The sequence below is a fragment of the Rattus norvegicus genome, chromosome 3, assembly GCF_021556685.1.
Source record: "Rattus norvegicus strain SHRSP/BbbUtx chromosome 3, alternate assembly SHRSP_T2T, whole genome shotgun sequence".
NCBI lineage: Eukaryota > Metazoa > Chordata > Mammalia > Rodentia > Muridae > Rattus > Rattus norvegicus.
Genome location: NC_141536.1, coordinates 117,926,435 through 117,946,430, shown reverse-complemented (window position 1 = coordinate 117,946,430; position 19,996 = coordinate 117,926,435). Strand labels below are relative to the sequence as shown.

At 40.1% G+C, this 19,996-nt stretch overlaps 1 protein-coding gene across 3 annotated transcripts in view; it reads right to left on the bottom strand.

The window, feature by feature from the left end:
* Atrn (attractin) overlaps positions 1 to 19,996 on the bottom strand; it is a 134,112-nt gene that overhangs the window by 31,775 nt on the left and 82,341 nt on the right. For 2 of the 3 annotated variants that reach the window (XR_015683439.1, XM_087654662.1), the window contains exons 18-22: positions 19,700 to 19,933; positions 15,838 to 15,975; positions 9,429 to 9,522; positions 8,572 to 8,624; positions 917 to 995 (exon numbers count right to left, since the gene is read on the bottom strand). Coding sequence is in view for 2 of the 3 variants with exons in the window: in XM_087654662.1 (XP_087510788.1) it covers positions 917 to 995; positions 8,572 to 8,624; positions 9,429 to 9,522; positions 15,838 to 15,975; positions 19,700 to 19,933 (598 nt within the window). In the remaining variant the exon portion in view is untranslated. 3 annotated transcript variants of the gene reach the window in all.

The following is a 19,996-nucleotide window of genomic DNA, read 5'->3' as shown; positions in this document are numbered from 1 at the left end:
TGAGGCCCAATATACTTATAGATGTCGTGTTGTAATATAAAAAGTTTGGATATCCCTGTACATGGTAAAGTTATTTTCACTGTATCATTTTATAAAGAAGGAAACTGGATCAGAAAGTTTAGGTAACTTGGGGGCTAGAGAGAGATGACTTAACAGTTAAGAGCACTGGTTACTCTTTCAAAAGACCTGGGTTCAGTTACTAGCACTGATGTAGTAGTCATAATTGTCTATAACTCCAGTTGGGGCCAGGGAGCTGATGTCCTCCTCCGGCCTTTCAAGCGCTGCACAGACATGGTTCACTTACACACACACAGGCAAAGGCAAACACACACATAAAATAAAACAAACAAACTTAAAAAACAATTTAAAAAGAGAAGAGAACTGGTTCAACACAGTGCAGGTAAATTCAAACCTAGGTCTGTCTACAGGGTTATCAAGCTATGGAGTGGTTCTTTATATTGACTGCTACATTAGGGCCATCAGAATTTTAGTGAGTCACTGTAAAATAAACAGGAAGGGAAAAGCTGTGCATTTAGAAGTTATCCCAAAGTATGGAGACCTCTACATATTAAAATCCCTTTTCATTTAAAGAGTTCTCATTTCTTAAAACTATGAGTCGCTTTAATCTTTCACCTGTGACGCACAGACGTAACGACACTCGCAGTGCTAGAAGGTGGTAGAAAAGCAGGGAGCAGCCATCCACCAAACCTGAACCAGCAGCGCTGGAGGCAAGAACTGTGATTCCTCACCCTGAGTAGCCTAAGGTCTAGAGAGGAGTTGTACATGCTTGCTCAAGGCGCTGTGGCTACTAAGAGGCAGAGGTGGGCTCTGAACTCATTCATCCATCTTCAGAGCCTCCGTCCCCAACTCCTACACTACACTTCCCAATCCACCGTTCCTCTACACGTGTCTTTACCTGGGAAACTGGTGGCCCAGGTGATGTTGAGGTTGAAGTTTTTGGAGGCATTGATGAACATGTCCAAATCCCTGTTTTGCTGAGGAAGAAATGCACATGATTAGAAAACTGTTAATACCTTCCAGATTTTAAGATACAACAATGATCAGGTCTTACTATTCTCAAACACATTAATTACAGACCATTCTACATCTTAAGTGAAACTCATGCTTGTTAAGACATGATATTTCTTGTCAATTTTCTTCAATGCAAGCAATAAACGGAAATTAAAACTCCATTTGCATCCCAGAGTTGGGGAGAATCTGGTGCTTTATCAAATATCAATTCCATGAAAAGACCCTCACCTTTTGCCCTCTGTCAGAAATGGTTAGTAGTAATTTAATATGCAATTAAAATAATATAACAGTAAGTAAATAAAAACGTTTCCCTCACTAAAGTTATTCTGAGTATGGTTTCATGGCTTTGAAAACCTTGTTTTTCCTTTACAGCAATTTAAAGTGCCCATTACATTTTGATTCTTGGTTTTAATGACTGAGTTTTACCTCCAAGGAATCAGTGGAGCTGAACAGAGAGATCACTGCTGGCTATACCAGGTAAATTCTAATGCTGTTTTTAGTTTTCACTGAAATCTCAATAACAAATCTTTCCTGGAGCTAGTGGTGTTTGAATGACAACAGCCTCCATAGACTCATAAGAGTGGTTGGTCCTCAATTGGGAGAATTGTTTCGGAAGGATTAGGAGGTGTGGCCTTGTTGGAAGAGGTGTGTGTCACTAGAAGGTAGCTTTGAGATTTGAGAAGCTCATGTCTGTATCCTAGTTAATGCTTTCTTTTTGTGTCTTCTAGTTGAAAGTCAGGAGTGAGCTCTCCCTACTGCTTCAGCACCATGCCTGTCTGCTTACTGCCACACTTCCTGCTATGATGCTCATAGACTCTAAGCCACTGGAAGTGTAGGCCCCAAATTAAATGCTTATAAGTTGCCTTAGTCATGGTATCTTGTCATGCCAATAGAAACGTAATTAAGACAGTACCAAATAACTATTTTTGCAAGCTGATTAGATGCTATATTGTTTCTTGAAAAACATTTATTTTATGTGTATTGGTGGTTTTGTTTACATGTATGCTGTGTGTCACATGCATGCCTAGTACTGGAGAAAGTCAGGGAGGGAAGAGCATCAGACGCCCTGGAACTAGAAATACAGAAGGTTGTGAGCTGTTGCAGTGGTGCTGGGAATGGAACCTGGATTCTGTGTAAACAGAGCAGCTAGAGCTGTAGACCCGTGTCCTTATATTTTACAAATGTATCAAACCATGCTGGAAATCTTCATGTTTAAAAAGGTATTTAAACCAGGTTAGAAAGTTAACATTTTTCTTTTAAAAAAGTGTCACCTGATAGTTATACCACAAACCACAATGGAAACATTTATAATACCTATTTTCAAAATGTAATTTCCAAATGAGAAGTTTTTTTCACAAAGTAGGAATTACATTCAAGAAAACCCTTTTTTCCCCTTTGTCTTCTTCTGCAAGGGCAAATCTATGCATATTTATTCAATTAGCCAAGTATCTGCTGACCACTAACAACTACACACACACACACACACACACACACACACACACACACACACACACACACAGAGATAAATCTAGTAAGAAATCTGTCATAAAACACACAGAGAAATGTCTAAAACTCTCATGATCATCAGCTTGTAACAAGTATTACAAAAATTCTACAAATTCTACAATGGGGTCCCATATAGCCAGGCTGGTCTTCCCTTACTTATGTAGCTGAAGTTGGCCTTGAGCTGCCATCCATCTCACAAATGATAGGACGACAGATATAGCTAACATGACTGGCTACTTGTTTATTTTAAAAAATAAAATGAACACTATCAATTACACCCTGGAAGACTGAGCCTTCGATATTTGCTTATGACTAAGGCAGTAGTAAATTTCACTTGTGGTATTTTGCTATAAGCTCCTCCTAAAATCTTAAGAAAAGAATCCAGGCAATGTGCCTAGGAAGCGGCACAAGCATGGGGACCAGAGTTTAGATCTGAAGCACCTGTGTAAAAAGCCAGGTATGGGGGTTGGGGACTTAGCTCAGTGGTAGAGCGCTTGCCTGGGTTCGGTCCCCAGCTCCGAAAAAAAGAACCAAAAAAAAAAAAAAAGCCAGGTATGGCAGTGTGCACTTGTAGTCCTAGTGCTGAGGAGAAGACAGGAGGACCCCAGAGGTCTACCTAACCTTGCTTCCAAAACATAAGGTAGAAAGTAACAGAGAGATATATGATGTTGACCTCTGGCCTTCACTGGCAGAAGCATGGACACATATATGTGAGTACACACACACACACACACACACACACACACACACACACACACACACACACACACACACCGCTCATACACAACTCATGCAGCCAATCAAACAATGCACCTACGTGCAAAAGAGATAGGTTAATGGTTAAAAGCAGTTGTTGCTCTAACAGAGAACCAGGGTTCAATTCCCAGCAACCACATAGCTGCTCACAACCATCTGTAATTCCAGTTCTAGGGGATCCAATGCCCTCTTCTTGCCTCTATAGGCATCAGATATACATACATATAGGCAAAATAATCATAAATATAAAACAAAATAATTTTTAAAAAGTAAGGTACAGCTACAGATTTTTCCCAAAGAGTATTTAATTTAAGATCACTTATATTTATTTAAAGAGCTGTTCACGTTTGGCAGCTAAAAAATGGCCTAGCAGGACCTGAGGACCCTGGGTTGGTTCCAGCACCTATACAATGGCTCACAATGATGTCACTCTAGTTCCAGGAATCTGATACCTATTTCTGGCCTCCACAGGTACTGTTCACACATGATGCACAGGTATACAAGAAGGTAAAATATTCATACATATTAAGTAAAATAAAAATAAACCTTAAAAAACTGTTCCCTCAAAAATTTTGTCTTGTCTATCTTCTAAAACTTTTTGTAATTAGAAACAAACTCTTAATTTAATATTAAACAGACTATCATGAACATTATTCTACTACTTAGAAATACTCAGTAATGTTTGCTTTCTGAGTAGATAAAAGATAAAATGTAGACTTTAAACATGATCTTGATCCCTGAGGATGTATTGGCAGTCAAGACTGCCTGAGGAGAGGGAGTCATTTTCCTCAGTGGTATAGTCACGGGTAATGTGCCCATGCTCCAGTAAAGAACCTCCCAGCCGGCCAGGCTCTTGCAGTCAGCAGTAAACTCCCTCCCCCTACTCCCCACCACACACATACACATACACATACACATACACATACACATACACATACACATACACATACACATACACATACACATACACATAAACATATACAAGAGAGGAAGGGAAGGTGACTTGGTGGGGAGAGGAGGGACTAAATGTGAGAGAGACAAAACAAGGTAACAAATTGAATATCAAACACATTATATAATCATATAAAACTGTCAACAAGTAAATAAAAAAAAACATAAAAAACTGATTACCTTGTTTATTCCCACCCTGATACTGTCTGCTTCTAAGTAGTATTTTTGTCCAGGATGACAAAGAAAAAGACCCGTACAAAATTCAACACAAAGTAAGACAGCTTAAAAGAAAAGCTTACTTCATCAGGAGTAGCCACAAAATTGATGGCTGTGTAATAGCGGTCGTCTTCCTGGGACAGGCTAAAAGTGAACTGATAGTCAATGAGAAGGGTATCTATGGAAAGAAAGAAGACATACTTGAAAATGGTCAGGCACATCACACACCACACACAAACAATAAGCATTGATACAAAATAAAACAGGTCGGGGCTGGGGATTTAGCTCAGTGGTAGAGCGCTTACCTAGGAAGCGCAAGGCCCTGGGTTCGGTCCCCAGCTCCGAAAAAAAAGAATAAAAAAACAAAAAACAAAAAAAAAAGAAAAAACAGGTCTCTGGAAGCACAATTTATTTTTCTCACAAATTCAACAGTTATGAAAGAATATTGGGCTCACCTATCTATCCTCCTGCCTCAGCTTCCAGAGTGTAAGAACCACAGGTATGTGCACTAATGGCCAGTTTACATGGGCTTTTCATAAGAAACCAAATCTCTGCAGCATCCTTTGAATTACTCCAGAGACCTCCCTAACCAAGGCCCTGATTGGGGTTTGGTTCCAATCAAACTCATCTATAAATACTGAGTAATGATACATGGTATTCTTTATATAAGGATACAAAGATGTACACTAATGATATAACAGAAACCAGGACTTCTTGGGAAAAGGGATAATTCTAACTTGAATATGCCTTACTATTTTAATCTAGAAAGGAAGAAAACAGTCATAAATAAGTGATGCAGTTTCAAAGAATGCCTATTGCTGCAAACTTATCAACTTTAAAAGTCTGTTGTACAAAACAATAATAATATGGCTTAAAAATGGGCAAGAGATTGCCAGATGTGGTGACATATGTCTTTAACCCCAGCATTCAGGAGGCAGAAGTAGGTGGATATGGTGGTTTGAGAATGCTTGGCCCATGAGAAGTGGCACTATTAGGAGGTGTGGCCCTGATGGAGGAAGTGTGTCACTGTGGAGGTGGGTTCTGAACATTCCTAGTGCTCAAGCTCCACCCAATGTGGAAGAGAGCCTCCTCCTGACTGCCTGCTATAGACAGTTTCCTCCTGGCTGTCTCTGAATCAAGATGTAGAACACTCATCTCCTCCAGCACCATGTCTGCCTGGACGCTGCCATCCTTGCTGCCATGATAATGGATTAAACCTCTGAACCTGTAAGTCAGCCCCAATTAAATGTTGTCTCTTGTAAGAGTTGCCTTGGTCATGATGTCTGTTCACAGCAGGAAAACCATACCTAAGACAGTGGGAAACTGAGGCTAGCCAAAGCTATACAGTAAAACTCTCGAAGAGGTGTTTTTCCAAGAAAGATACACTAATGGTCAATAAGAATATAAAAAGATAATCACACCAAGCATTACTGAAATACAAATACCAAAGTTACAACAAGCAACTTTTTCATGTCCATTATGATGGCTACCATTTAAAAAACCCACAAAATAAATGAAAATTGAAAATTGGTGTCAACAAGAATGTAGAAAAATAGAAATGCTTGTGCATGGCTTTTGGCAATGTAATGAACTGTAAGGTTGTGGCAGCAGTGATAACAATCCCTCAAAAGTCAAAACCACACACAGAATTACCACATCCAGTTGTACTTCTGGGTGTATATTCACTCATGTTTACAACATTCTTGACAACAACCAAAAGGCAGAAGCAACACCGTGTCCCCTGATAGAAGAATGACAGGCACAATGCAGGGTGATCTGTCCCTCTGTATAAGTAAGCCTCTCTGCTGTTTGTCGTTTTTGGTGCTGGGGATTGAATCAGATGCCTGTGCACACAGGGTAGCACTCTACTGCTCAGCTGTGTGTCTAGCACCAAAGAGAGGCAATTCTGAACTGTGCTAATCAGGATGAGAGACAAAGGCATCACATCTATTATTAAGTAGACACAAAAGACAAACACTGTGGTTCCATTAAGTTGCCATACCCAGGGTCATACAAATAGAAAACAGAATTTGTAACTACTAGGAAGCATGGGGTAGGGAAGTTATCAATTGATAAGTTCAACTTACAGGTTTTGATGATGATTCTAACTATCTGAACTGTCTACTAAAACACTCTATCCTTTTTCTGTCTGGTGAGGTCAGTTTTTTCTTTTTCTTTTTACCAAATACAATTAACCAAAGAAGGCTTATTACAACAGACTTCATGAAAACCAGATCATATCTGTCTTCTACTAAACCATGGAATTAGCTTTTTGTGTGTACATGTTCAGGGCAAAGGTCACCCTGAGGTACCATTCATCAGGTACCACCCACGTTATTTTTTGAGACAGTGCCTCTCTTCAACTAGGCTACCTGGCAGTGAGCCACACTTCCCCAGAGCCGGAATTGGAAGCACTCACCAGCACACCTGGCTTTCAGCATGGATCCTGGGTATCAGCAAAACCTTTACCAACTGAGCCACCACCCCAGGCTGGTGTTAGCTTTTGATTATAGTCATTTCAGGCCTGTATCTCTCTGTATGGTTTTAAATATATAACACATCCATGACAATATAATGATGTAAAGTATTTTTAGTACACTTATTTCTTTATAAATATTCTTCACTCACATTTACTTTAGTGAATCTTTGCCTATTTTTAAAACTTATTTTTTCCTTCAGTGCTAGTTTTCATTTTTTTCTTTTAACTTTAACTGTCTTCTTCAGTTCTAAAAGTGTTTCTATATCTTTCTAAAAGTTCTAAAAGTGTATCTCTATATCTCTAAAGTCAAAAGATCTTTATCAAATATAGAAGTCATAGAGGCAGGTGTGGTGACATACAACCTTAATTTCAATACTCAGGAGGCAGAGGCAGGCAGATTTTTATGAGTTCAAGGTCAACCATTCTACAAATCAAGTTCTAGACTATTTGAGATTACACAGTGAGACCTTTGTCTTAAATAGGGGTGGGGGAGGGGGGTTAGGTAGCACTGGATGCTTTTCCAGAGGACTCAGTTCATTATCTGCACCCAATACGGAAGCTCACAACCATTGGTAACTCCAGATCCAGGAAATCTGACATCCTCTATGGCATTCAAAGGCAACAGGCATGTACACATTGCACAGACATACATGTTGCAAAATACCCATAAACATAAAATAAGAAAAAAATTAAAAGAAAAAAGTATAAATATTTGAGAAAGGTTTCATATTATGTAGTCCAGACAGGCCTCAAACTAATGGTCCTCCTGCCTCAGTATCTCAAGACTGAGGTTATGAGCATGTGCCCATACAGTCAACTTGTTTTGAATTTTTTTATGCTTTGTTTTGGGTGCTAGGGATTGAACATAGGACCTTGCAATGCAAGCACTCCACTACAAAGCTGTATTTGCAGACCCAATTTTTAAAGATATAAGTTTGAAACTTTAATAAAACACGCATTAACATTTTGTTTGATGAATGACCTTTAGAATCATAGCTATGAATGCTGTAGGCCTGGTGGGCCTAGCTGCTTAGGAAGCAGATCTAAAAGGTCACAATTTAAGAACTGCCCAGGCTACAGACATGTACTTTTCTTGTCTTTTCAGATCATGAACCATCCATTTTCTTCTACAATTTATATATACCATTATGTCAAACATTAATTCCTTCTCTTGCTCTAAAATCTGGAACCTACTATGTAGATTCGTGTGTCATAAAGCAGGCAACTTTACCAGATTCACTTTTCATGCCAAGGTATTAATTTGGTGTTTTATTTACTTCTTTGTAAGCTGTAATGAATACAAATCAGCTCCAGAGAGAATGGTGAAACTCATCTCTATTTTAGAAATTCTTTCATGGCTGCCTGAAAATTAGATGTGATAAGCTACACTAGGCAATGGCAAATGAACATGCTTCCAAGGAAATGAACAAGGACAGCCAAGAAAGCGAGGCCCTGCTCAACGCTGTGGACAGACTAGCGGAAACCGTGCCACAATTAGAACAGTGTTCACCATGTCAGGGACATGGCCATGAGTGTTTAAGCATTTACTATTAGAGAATAGTAACCATGTTAAAGACACCAATGTAGTTCTGCTCAACTACTCTCTAGAAACAAGAATTACAAAAACTTACAGTAACATGTTCCTTTGAGAGGGTTTCCCTGGTATCGATTTTCTACCTCACATCTAGGGAAAAAAAGAAATTATTTTCTATTGTTATTTAAAGCACAGAATCTCCATTTTTAAACCAAGTAAATCCTTTTATAGACGATACCATTGTTTGGGACAGACTCTCCTACTTTCACGAACGTTTCTGCTAACTGCTCAGCAATTGACAGCAGCAACAGTGTAAGAACAACAAATAAACGCTTGCCCAAGGACACAAGGCTAGCACACGTGTAATAACGCTAGATACCAGACATATGGAAACACGTTTTTACTTTTGTGTGGATTGAGTATTCTTCTAAAGTGCAGCTGAAATATTTTTCAAGCATCTGCCTCATTTCTATCCTTTCTCTTCTTCCTTTCTTAATTCCTTCTTTACTTCCTTCCTTCTTCTCTCTCTCTCTCTTCTCTCTCTCTCTCTCTCCCCCCCTTCCTTCCTTCCTACCTTTCATTTATTGATTAATTGATTGTTATAGTCTTACTATGTAGCCCTAATTGGCCTGGAACTCAATATACACCTCCAATGCTCTGAAGCCATAACCCCAATTAAAGGCTTTATTTTATAAGTTGCAATGGGGAAGGGGGGAAAGGGGGAAACATTTGAAATGTAAATATATAAACTATCAATAAAAATATACAAATTTAAAAAAAGAAAAGTAACTAAAATAACCTGTCTGAAGCAAAAAGGGTAAACTTCCAAACTAATGCACTCAAAGACCCTGGGAATCCTGGGCAACAAAGCACAGGCCAACAGGTGGCCCTCAGGTTCAGGAGGCTGCAAGGCCCTGGCCTGCACTGGGGGTAGGTACAGAGTGTGGTACTCACAGCTGGCACTCCTCTCCCTTGACGCCCTTGGTGGTACAGAAGCACTTGCCAGTGTTGGTGTTGCACAGTGATGCGTGCCCGTTGCACTTGCATGCTGAGAAGAAGGAAAGGAACACTGCTCACAACTGGCTCAACAGATTATTACCATAGAATGCGATTAAGACAAAACCATTTACCCTGAAATGGGTTTGTAGCAAAGACAGACTAAAGCAAGAGAAATCACTGAGTATGATTCATTATTTTTCAGCTAATAATCTACTTCTAATAATAGAAAGACAACATTAGATTAATTATTATTCAAGGTAGGAGGAAAGAAAAAAGCTATTTTCTGCTGCCACCTGAAGCAGCTGCTATTTCCATCTGTGAGGGACTCAGCATTTTGTTTCTTTATTCAGTAAATATTTAAGAGCATTTCTAGTATGCCATGTACTGGGTCCTTGCCCTGTGGAGATGACCTGTGGTGACTGCCCTCTGTCTCATCTCGGGGCTCTTCTCTACTGTGGCCACATTGTGAACCACACACATTCCTGAGCATTCAGAACTGATGGGCTCCCTGGTCACAAGAAAACACTTGAGAGGCCCTGTGGTGTTCGCCACCCTTGTTTCACCTTCCCCTTTGCTGTTGACTCTTGTTCTCCTGTGAATAATGAAAAGCATTAGGCTGAAGAAATGTATTATTTAAAAATTATCCCTAGGTGTGTGGGTTTATTTCTGGATCTTCAATTTGATTCCACTGATCAGCATGTCTGTTTCTGTTCCAATGCCATGCAGGTTTCGTTGTTGTTGTTTTTATCACTATTGCTCTGTAGTGCAGCTTTAAGGTGAGGGACGGTGATTCCTCCCAAAGTTCTTTTATTATTCAGAATTGTTTAGGCTATCCTTGGTTTTATGTTTTTCCATATGAAGTTGAGAATTGCTCTTTCAAGGTCTATGAAAATATTATGTTGGAATTTTGATGGGGATTGCAATCTCTAGATTGCTTTTGGTAAGATGGCCATTTTTACTTTGTTAATCCTACCTATCCATGAGCATGGGAGATCTTTCCATCTCTTCTTCAGGGACTTGAAGTTCTCGTCATATACACCTTTCACTTGCTTGGTTTGAGGGAGTGCAAACTTGTACAACCACTTTAGAAATCAATTTGGTCATTTTTCAGAAAACTGGAAATAGTTCTACCTCAAGACTCAGCTATATCACTCCTGGGCATATACCCGAAAGATGCGCCCCCATCCTACAAAGACACTTGCTCAAGTATGTTCATTTATTTGTAATAGCTTTATTTGTAATAGCCAGAAACTGGAAACAACCTAGATGTCCCTCAACTGAAGAATTCATAAAGAAAATGTGGTACATCTACACAATGGAATACTATTCAGCTATTAAAAACAAAGACATCAGGAATTGCAGGCAAATGAATAGAACTTGAAAATATCATCCTGAGTGAGGTAACTCAGACCCAAAAGGACACAAATGGTATGTACTCACTTTTAAGTAGATATTAGCCACAAAAAGCGGGATACCCAAGCTATACTCCACAGTACCAAAGAAACTAAACAGAAGGAAGGCTCAAGTGAGGAATCTCACTTAGAAAGGGGAATAAAATAGTCATAGGTTGGGGAGGGGAATGAAGGGGTTCAGGGTCAGGTGTGAGGAGGGACAGGATGGTCATGAGAATGCATGGAAATCTGCAACTGACGTGGGTGGAGAGGTGGGGGGCATCTCCACAATGAAAAAGAGACCTGGGATAAGGGAGGTACCCAAGAATCAATGGTGGGTGACCTTAACTGTGACTCACAGCATCACTACCAATGATACCAATGATATGGAACCTAAAGAGGCCACCTTCTATAGCCAGGCAGGAACCCCAGTGGAATGACAGGGACACTAACTGTGGGAGTAGGCTTTTAGACCCTCATCCTAGCTGCCTAGAAGTCAATATTCTGCTAGCAGCCTTCAGATGAGATACAGAACTCTCAGCTCCTCCCTGCATCATGCCTGCATAGATGCTGCCATGTTCTTGCCTTGATGATACTGGACTGAACCTCTGAACCTGTAAGCCAGCCCCAATTAGATGTTTTCTTTTATAAGACTTGGCTTGTTCATGGTGGGTGTCCACAGCAGTAAAACCCACAAAATTTTCGACCCAAAATTTATCCTGTCTACAAGATATGTAGGACAAGAGGTAGAGCAAATACTGAGGGAATGGACAACCAATAACTGGCCCAACTTGGGACCCACGCCATGGTCAAGCACCAATCGCTGATACTACCAATGACACTCTGTTATGCTTGCAGACAGGAGTCTAGCATGGCTGTCCTTTGAGAGGCTCCATTCAGCAGCTGACTCAGACAGAGGCATACACCCACAGCCAAATGTTGGATGGAGCTTGAGGACTCTTATAGAAGAACAGGAGAAAGGATTGTGGGCCCTGGAGAAGATAGGAATTCTATAGGAAGACTAACAGCGTCAACCTGGACCCTTGGAGCTCTCAGAGACTGAACTACCAACCAAAGAACATACTCGGGCTGAACCTAGGCGTCCCTGCACATATGTAGCAGACGTGCAGCTTAGTCTTCAAGTGGGTGCTGAACAATTGGAATGAGGGTTATCCCAAAAGCTGTTGCCTGTACATGAGAGATGTTCTTCTAGCTGGGCTGCATTGTCTGGTCTCAGTGGGGGAGGATGCGCCCAGACTTGATGTGCCAGGGTGGAGAGATACCCAGGGCGGGGTGGGGGGGTCCCCAACGGCTCAGAAGGGAAGGGGGGATATGAAGAATTGTGGAAGGGGTGACAGGGAGGTGGGCAGTGAGCAGGATGTAAAGCAAATAAGTAAAAAATATAATAATAATAATAATAATAATAGTAGTAGTAGTAGTAGTAAAATAAGTAATTTTTTAAGTTGGAAAAAAAGTCCACATGGAGAAAAATAAAATCACTAAAAGAAACCTTTCAGACATAACAGTGCAGAGGTCACCAGAATGCATCCGGTGGTCAGAAGCTCTTCCTCCATGGAACAGCACAGATTTACTGAATTAGTAAAACCCAGTCTTGTCAGTCTGCTTGCACTTGAGTCCCCTGTGTTCCATGAAGCTCGAGTACGAAACTTGAAACTTAACCTGAGACCTGTTTCCTTGACTATATGATGTGACAGTAATGCTATCCATCTCAGGACTGAAATGAAGATTAAAAGATGTATGTATGGCATCTGAAATAGTAAGCAGTTAACACATCAAGGCTAAAGCACTATTGTAAAAATAATTTTAATTTAAAAAGGCATGTCAAGGGATTGGGGATTTAGCTCAGTGGCAGAGCGCTTGCCTAGCAAGCGCAAGGCCCTGGGTTCGGTCCCCAGCTCCGAAAAAAAGAAAAGAAAAGAAAAAAGACATGTCAAGGCTCAATATATATTCTTACCAATAATATCGAACAAACAAACAAAAAACTAATGCTTTCTATTATGAATCAGGACTCTGCTAAGTACAGCAAGGTCCCAGGCAATCATACAAGGAGCCTGTAGAGACCACAGAGGAAAATGTGATTTTATTAGAGGCAGCTGAGGACACAAGGGTGGGTCACCTGAAGATACAAGCAGGCTACTCGTTAAGATCAGCACAGACAAGATGTGGCTCCCCACTAGGCTACATCTCACTGGGAGACTTTGGAGACCACTTGATTTGGGGATAAAGACATCTAGTTCTTGAATGGAAGTCACCACAAAGTTATAAACACATTTTATTCAGTTATATTTAGCATTCTTATAACTACCTAACAAGTAAGTATGTTTGAACCAAGATGGAAAGCCAGGGAAAATTACAGGGACAAAGAACCCCTGACCCCCACCTGCTTGAGCTTCTGACTGACTGGAAGGAGGATTCCCGCACAATGAACACTTGCTGTGAAGGCTGCTGACACAGTGATAATATTCCTTTCATAGATGACTATTTTATATTCAAGTAGCCATGACCCAGACTTAAGGCCTGAGTGTGTATGACAACAGATGGGGCCTTACTGCTTACCCAAACATCACCTAAGAATCCAGATAGTTAACTTGCCTTAGAGATGTCCTCCCCGCTGCACTCAGTGATTAGCAAGCTTTACTTATCTCCTGTAATCTGGCCTGGTGCCCCTCAGAAACCACTGTGATCACGTTTAGGTTCTCAGTACCTCTTTGAGGGTAACAGATTCAAAAGCCATCAAGATCCTGCATGTGTTGTAGAGAAGCCTAGACACACTCCATAGATCTTTGTTTCCAAGTGCTTCTCTTCATAACCCTTGTTCATTACACTTGTTTTCTGTTGTTTGGTTTTTGTTTTTAAGGCAGGGTCTCATGAAGCCCAGGATGGCCCAGTACTACAATAGAGGATGGTCCTGAACTTTTGAACTGTTGATATTTCTGTCTCCACCTCCCAAGTGCTATAGGGCTGTGACACTGAGCAGGTTTATGCAGTGCCAGAGACTGAACCATGGGCTGTGTGCACGCTAGACAAACTCTTCTAATCAAGTCATTATCTCTAGCCTTAAAATGCCTGCTTTACACTGCTAGTCCTAAAATCGTTTTCTATATCAAACTCAAAGACCTAGCTTTAACTGATTTAGTGTCCCTCAAAGACAAGGAGCTGTGCCATCTTCAACATAGTTGTTCGTTCTTTCTTTCTTTCTTTCTTTCTTTCTTTCTTTCTTTCTTTCTCTTTAAAAAGATGTATTTATTTATTTTACGTATGAGTACTCTTCAGGCACAGTACTGAATATCTTACAATCTGAACAAGAAATTTTACTTAGTGGGAAATGACAGCAGACAGGTAATTACATTTTTGAAGTGTTGCAGACGTATCAAGCACTGCTCTGCCTTAATCTCAATCACCATATCCTAGAGAGGGTAGAGATATCCAGCCAGACTACTTTCTCCCGGATGGTTTAGGGTCAGCTATGAAGGGCCACAGTAAGGACTCTAGGGTGGGATCTGAGGACTTGAACTTCTGAGCACCTGCCCCCACTTGTGAGTTACAGGCGCCTCTCCCTAGATGACGGCTGCACTTTCACGGCACCAATTTTCACCTGGTACCGGGAAATCAGACCCAGGGCTTCCTGCATGCCAGGAAAATATTGTCCTGAGGTTTTTCTGAACCCGAGAACTCTTTTCTTAATTAGAGCATAAAAGGTCTTTTAACTATAGGATTCATAATATTTTTCATCTGGAAACTAGAGCAGATAAAAACTGTTCTTTTTTTTTTTTTTTTTTTTTTTTTGAGCTGGGAACTGAACCCAGGGCCTTGCACTTGCTAGGCAAGCGCTCTACCACTGAGCTAAATTCCCAACCCCATAAAAACTGTTCTTAAGTGTGACTTACTATAGAAAAAGACACAACTCGTTCTAATAAAGTAGCCCCTGGCTTTCAGATTTCAGACTTGATTGGGGAAGCTCTAAATCTTAATGGGAGCCTGTGGGAAGCTGGGTATTTGGATATCAGGCATGAGGACAAGAAATTCAAGCCATCTCCAATTCTCCTAGATCCTGTCTAAAAACCAACCAACCAAACCCAAACCCAGGCCACCTTAAAGATTCATCTGGGATCCTCAGGTCGTCATTTTCCCTCCCCAAGCCCCTTGCAGACTGGGGCGGTCAGGTGTTGCAGTCTCTGGGGGAAGGACAGTTCAGAAGGGGGCTCCCCTGGCTGTCATGGTTTTCAAATGTACCCTTGCTCCTGTTCCCATGTGAGGCTTCCAGTAGAAGACTTCTTTAGAGGCCTCTGAGAAACCTCTTTATGGAGGAAGAAGGAAACTGAAGATTGTGTCCTCATTCTGACTGAGTGCTCAGGACTTCTATTCCCAGTCTTTTCCTCCCTCCCCCGACAATGCAACTGTCCTGGCTCCCTCCACAATGAGATGGCCACCCATTCCAGGCTGTTCTGCTTGACTTGAGCTGCTGTGCTTCCATGGGAGGGGAATGGGACAAAGGCAGTTGGTGCCTTCTGTGACTTTAGCCCCTTTTTATGCCTCTGCTGAATGTAATAAAAGCTTAGCTCCTTTACTGCTGGTTTGTTGCTTTAATTAACTGCTCCCAAGCACATAAGTTGAGCTTTATTTCCTCTTCCAGCACAGTCAAACTCTTTTTAATTTATTTATTTTATGTACAATAGTGTTTTCCCTGCATGTATGTCTGTATGAGTGTTGGATCCCAGGTGTTATCAGCACTTGTAAGCTGCCATATAGGTGCTAGGAATTGAACCTGGGTCCTCTAAAAGAACAGTCAGTGTTATTAACCACTGAGCCATTTTTCCAGCCCCAACAATTTAACATAATTAAGAAAGGCAGTATCCCAAACCAAGAGACCTTCCCCTTTAAGATATTTAAGTCAAACGCAGGTACTGTGCTGCTGCACCTGACTTGTGACTAACTTGACCTGTGTGACTTACGCTGACATTTGCCTCCATTAGTCGGGTCACCATAGAAGCCAGATATGCAGGTCTCGCAGTGCTTGCCTGTGGTCAGGTCCTCACACTTCTCACAGATGCTCTGGTTGATGCACTTGCTGTGTCCATTGCACTGGCAAGCTGAAAGGCAAAGGATCTTAAGGGATCTGTTTCTCTCATAGAAGAACTAGGTGAATAAATTTCATATTTATTTGTATGATCTAAATGTTAAATCATGAAAACGAGTAAAGCACAACTGCCTGTGCCTATAGTTCCAGCTAGCAGGAGCTGAGGCAGGCAGCACAGGGCTTCTGATCCTGTGGACCTGTTTTGCTTAAGCCCAGAAGTTTCAGGTCAGCCTGGGTAACACAGTGAGATGCCCATCTAAAAATTTTGTTTCAATAAATAAAAATAAAGAAAGAGAGGAAAAAGCACTGGGTGTGGATTTTAAGGCAACATAGCAAGTTTGTGGCCAGTCTAAAAACTACAAACAAAACAAAACACCAAGGTTCACTAAAAACTATTATGAGAAAATAAAAAACAAATTAGTTTTGAAAAACCAAATATATTATCAAAGCAAGGTGAAAGTCCAAAGGAATATAAGAATACTTTTTGTTGTTATTCATTGTAGAAACTCATGGTACTTTGAATAATATAGTAATATAGAGATGAGGAAAAAATAATCAAACATAATCCCACTACCTAGGAAACATGATTCACATTTGGTATCTTTCTTTCCGGGGTTTTTAATTATTTTCTTTTCCTTAAAAAAAAAACACAATAATAGTAAATCATTTTAGCACCCTATTTTCTCCAATAGGTAAGTCATCTGGAAAAAAAATAAGCAGAGAAACTTCAGCATTAAATGATTTCTTATGTAAAATGAACCAAACAGATATCTACAGACTTTTCTACCTATGTCAAAACAACATACATTCCCTCAGCAGCACATAGCATTACATGCTGACACACAAGCATGTAATGTAGAAAGAGCTCTGTACCATTATGTAATAAAACAAAATCAGTCAGGTGGTGGTGGCACATGCCTTTAATCCCAGCACTTCAGTGCCAGAGGCAGGTGGATCTCTGTGAATTTGAGGTCAGACTGGTCTACAGAAAGAAAGTTCTAGAACAGACAGAGCTACAACACAGAGAAACCTTGTCTTAAAAAAATAAACAACAACAAACCACCTTAAAATCATCAGTAAACAAAATTCTAATAAATGTATAAACTCACTAGAGATTAAACAACTCATTGCTGAATGATGAATGGGTCAATGAAGAAATCAAAATATTCCTGGAGCTAAATTAAACCGAAAAGACAACACAACAAATCCCTGGGACCAGGTCGTCTAAAGGGGGAAGGTGACAGTCCCAGGTGGGCTCTGGTCAAGAAATCCACAAGAACGCAGATGAGTGACTTAGTGATAAAACTGAAAATTTTGGAAAAGTAAGAACTAAACCCAACCCAAACCCAGTAGATGGCAAGAAATAATAAAAATCAGTGAAAAAGGAACAAAGAAAATAATACAAAGAATTAATGAATCTAAGAACTGGTTCTTTAAAAAGATAAGAAGACCAAGAGACTAACTAGCCACAATAAAGAGAGATTAAGAGGGTGAACGGGGAAATCTTACAACAGATGCCAAAGAAATATAAAATGCTATGAAGAAATACTTTAAAACTCATATTCCATTTAGTTGGAAATCTAAAAGGGATGGATTAATTTCTTGATTCATCCAAATGACCAAAGTTAAATCATAAGGAGACTAGCAGACTAAACAGACCATCACAAACAAGGAGACTGAAACAGTAATACAAAGTCTTCCAAATAGAGTCCAGAACCACATGGGTTCTCAGCAGAATTCTACCAGACAACAACCACTCATTCTTAAATTATTTAAAGAAAATAAACAGAGAGATTACTCCCAAATTCGTCCTATGAAGCCAGAACTACTCTAATATGCACAGTCAGTAAAAACAGCAAAAATAAGCAAACTATCGACAGTACTACCACTGATGAACATGGATGCAGAAGTCCTTGATAAAACAATAACAGACACACTATACGCACATAGCACAGAGATCACCCACAAAAGCATGTGGGCTTTATCCCAGAACTCCAGGTTGGCTCAACATACATAAGTCAATAAATACAACACATAATATAAACAGACTTAAAGATGAAATCACATGCCCATCTCAATAGATGTAGAAAGGGCTTGTAAAATACCCAACATGCTTTCCTGATAAAAGTCCTAGAGAGAACAGGACTGGAGCGAACATACCTCAATATAATAAGGGCTGTGTATGACAAACCCATAACCAACACTATCTTAAATGGGGAAAACGCTGACTAATCCCATTAAAATAAGAAACAAGGCCAGGCTGTTCACAGTCACCACTCCTTTTCAATATTGTGCTGGAAGCATTAGCTGGAATAACAAGGCAAATGAAAGAAATAAAGGGATACAAATAGGAAAAGAAGAAGTCAATTTATCCCTATTTACAGATTATATAAGATATATAAGAAATCTCAAAAACTCTATCACTAGACTTTTAAAAACAATCAACAATGTCAGCAGAGTGGCAGAGTACAAAATCAGCTCTCAAAACTTAGTAGTTTGGGGCTGAGGAGTTGGATCAGTAGGTAGGAGCACCTGGCTTCAATTCTAGCATCTACAGGCAGCTCAGAGCTATCCACAAATCCAGTCCCCGGGGATCTGATGCCCAGAGGGCATGATGCATATGATATACATACACATGTTCCAACAAACACTTATACACGTAAATTAAAACGAATTAAACTAAAAAACACTGAGAACAAGATCATGGACATACTACCATGTCTAACACCAAAGACAATGCAATATCTAGAAATAAACTTAACCAAAGGGCTTCTACAATGAAGACCCCAAAATCTCTTTAAGAGATTTAAGAGAGGGATATAGAGAGGTACTAGAAAATGGAGTCATCCTATGTTCATGGATCAGTAAAGTTAATACTGTGAAAATAACCATTCTACCAAAAGCAATTTACAGATTCAATTGCAATCAAAATACCAACAATTCTTCTCAGAAATAGAAAACAAAATCCTAAATTCACATGGAACCAGAAAAGAGCCCAGGAAGGCCAAAGCAATGCTGAGCAGAAGGATTAAAACTGCAGGGATTGCCATCGGAGATCAAGACCTATCACAGACCACAGTAATTCAAACAATATGGTACTGTACAAAACAGACATGCAAACCAACAGAATAAAACAGAAAAGCCAAGCCTAACTAAGTACTCATAGCTACAGGCATCTGGTATTTATGAAAAGGCAACAAAACAAAACAAAACAAAACAAAACAAAACAAACCCTGTAGAAAAGACAGTATCTTCAAAAGCGGTGCTGGGAAAACTGGATGTCTGAATACAGAGGAAGGAATGAAAGAGATCTGTATCTATCACCTTTCATAAAACCTGACCCAAATGGATCAAAGATATAACCCAAACCACTGAAACTTCTAGAATAAAACACAGGCAGTACCATACATGATACAAGTGTAGGAAAGGACTTTTTATGAGGACTCCACTTGCTCAGGAATTAAGGACAACTGGCAAAGGGGACTTCATAAAGTTAAAACACTTCTGTGCAACAAAGGAGACCATCAATCAAGTAAAGAAAAGCAGGACGAAGAGCATCTTTGTCAGCTACACATCCAACAGAGGGATGCAGAACATAGAAAGAACTCAAACACAGTGAAGAAAACAAGTGACCTAATCAAAAATGGTCTAGGGATCTGGGCTTCTAGTTTATGTCAAGGTCTATTCTTTATAAACAGATAGTAAGAGATTTGAACTAGGATACACAGGCATCTTACCTGGACAGTGAATAAAAGACCAGTTGTATCTGCTGTCCTCTAGACACATGCTGGAGTTCAGAAGGGGCTGTGGGTACACATTTCCTGTAGAGGCATGTGAAGGCATCTTCACGGGTCCTTTATAGCTTCCCTCAATACATTTGCCTTTCCCAGTATTGCTAGGATCAGTACACCAACCACAGCCTGGCTGCTCCAAGCAATGGCTGCAGGTACAGTAGCCAGAGCAATTTTCAGCTATTAAAAAATAAAACAAAACAATCCAACATGTAACTCACTATCACAAGATTTGAATTTACT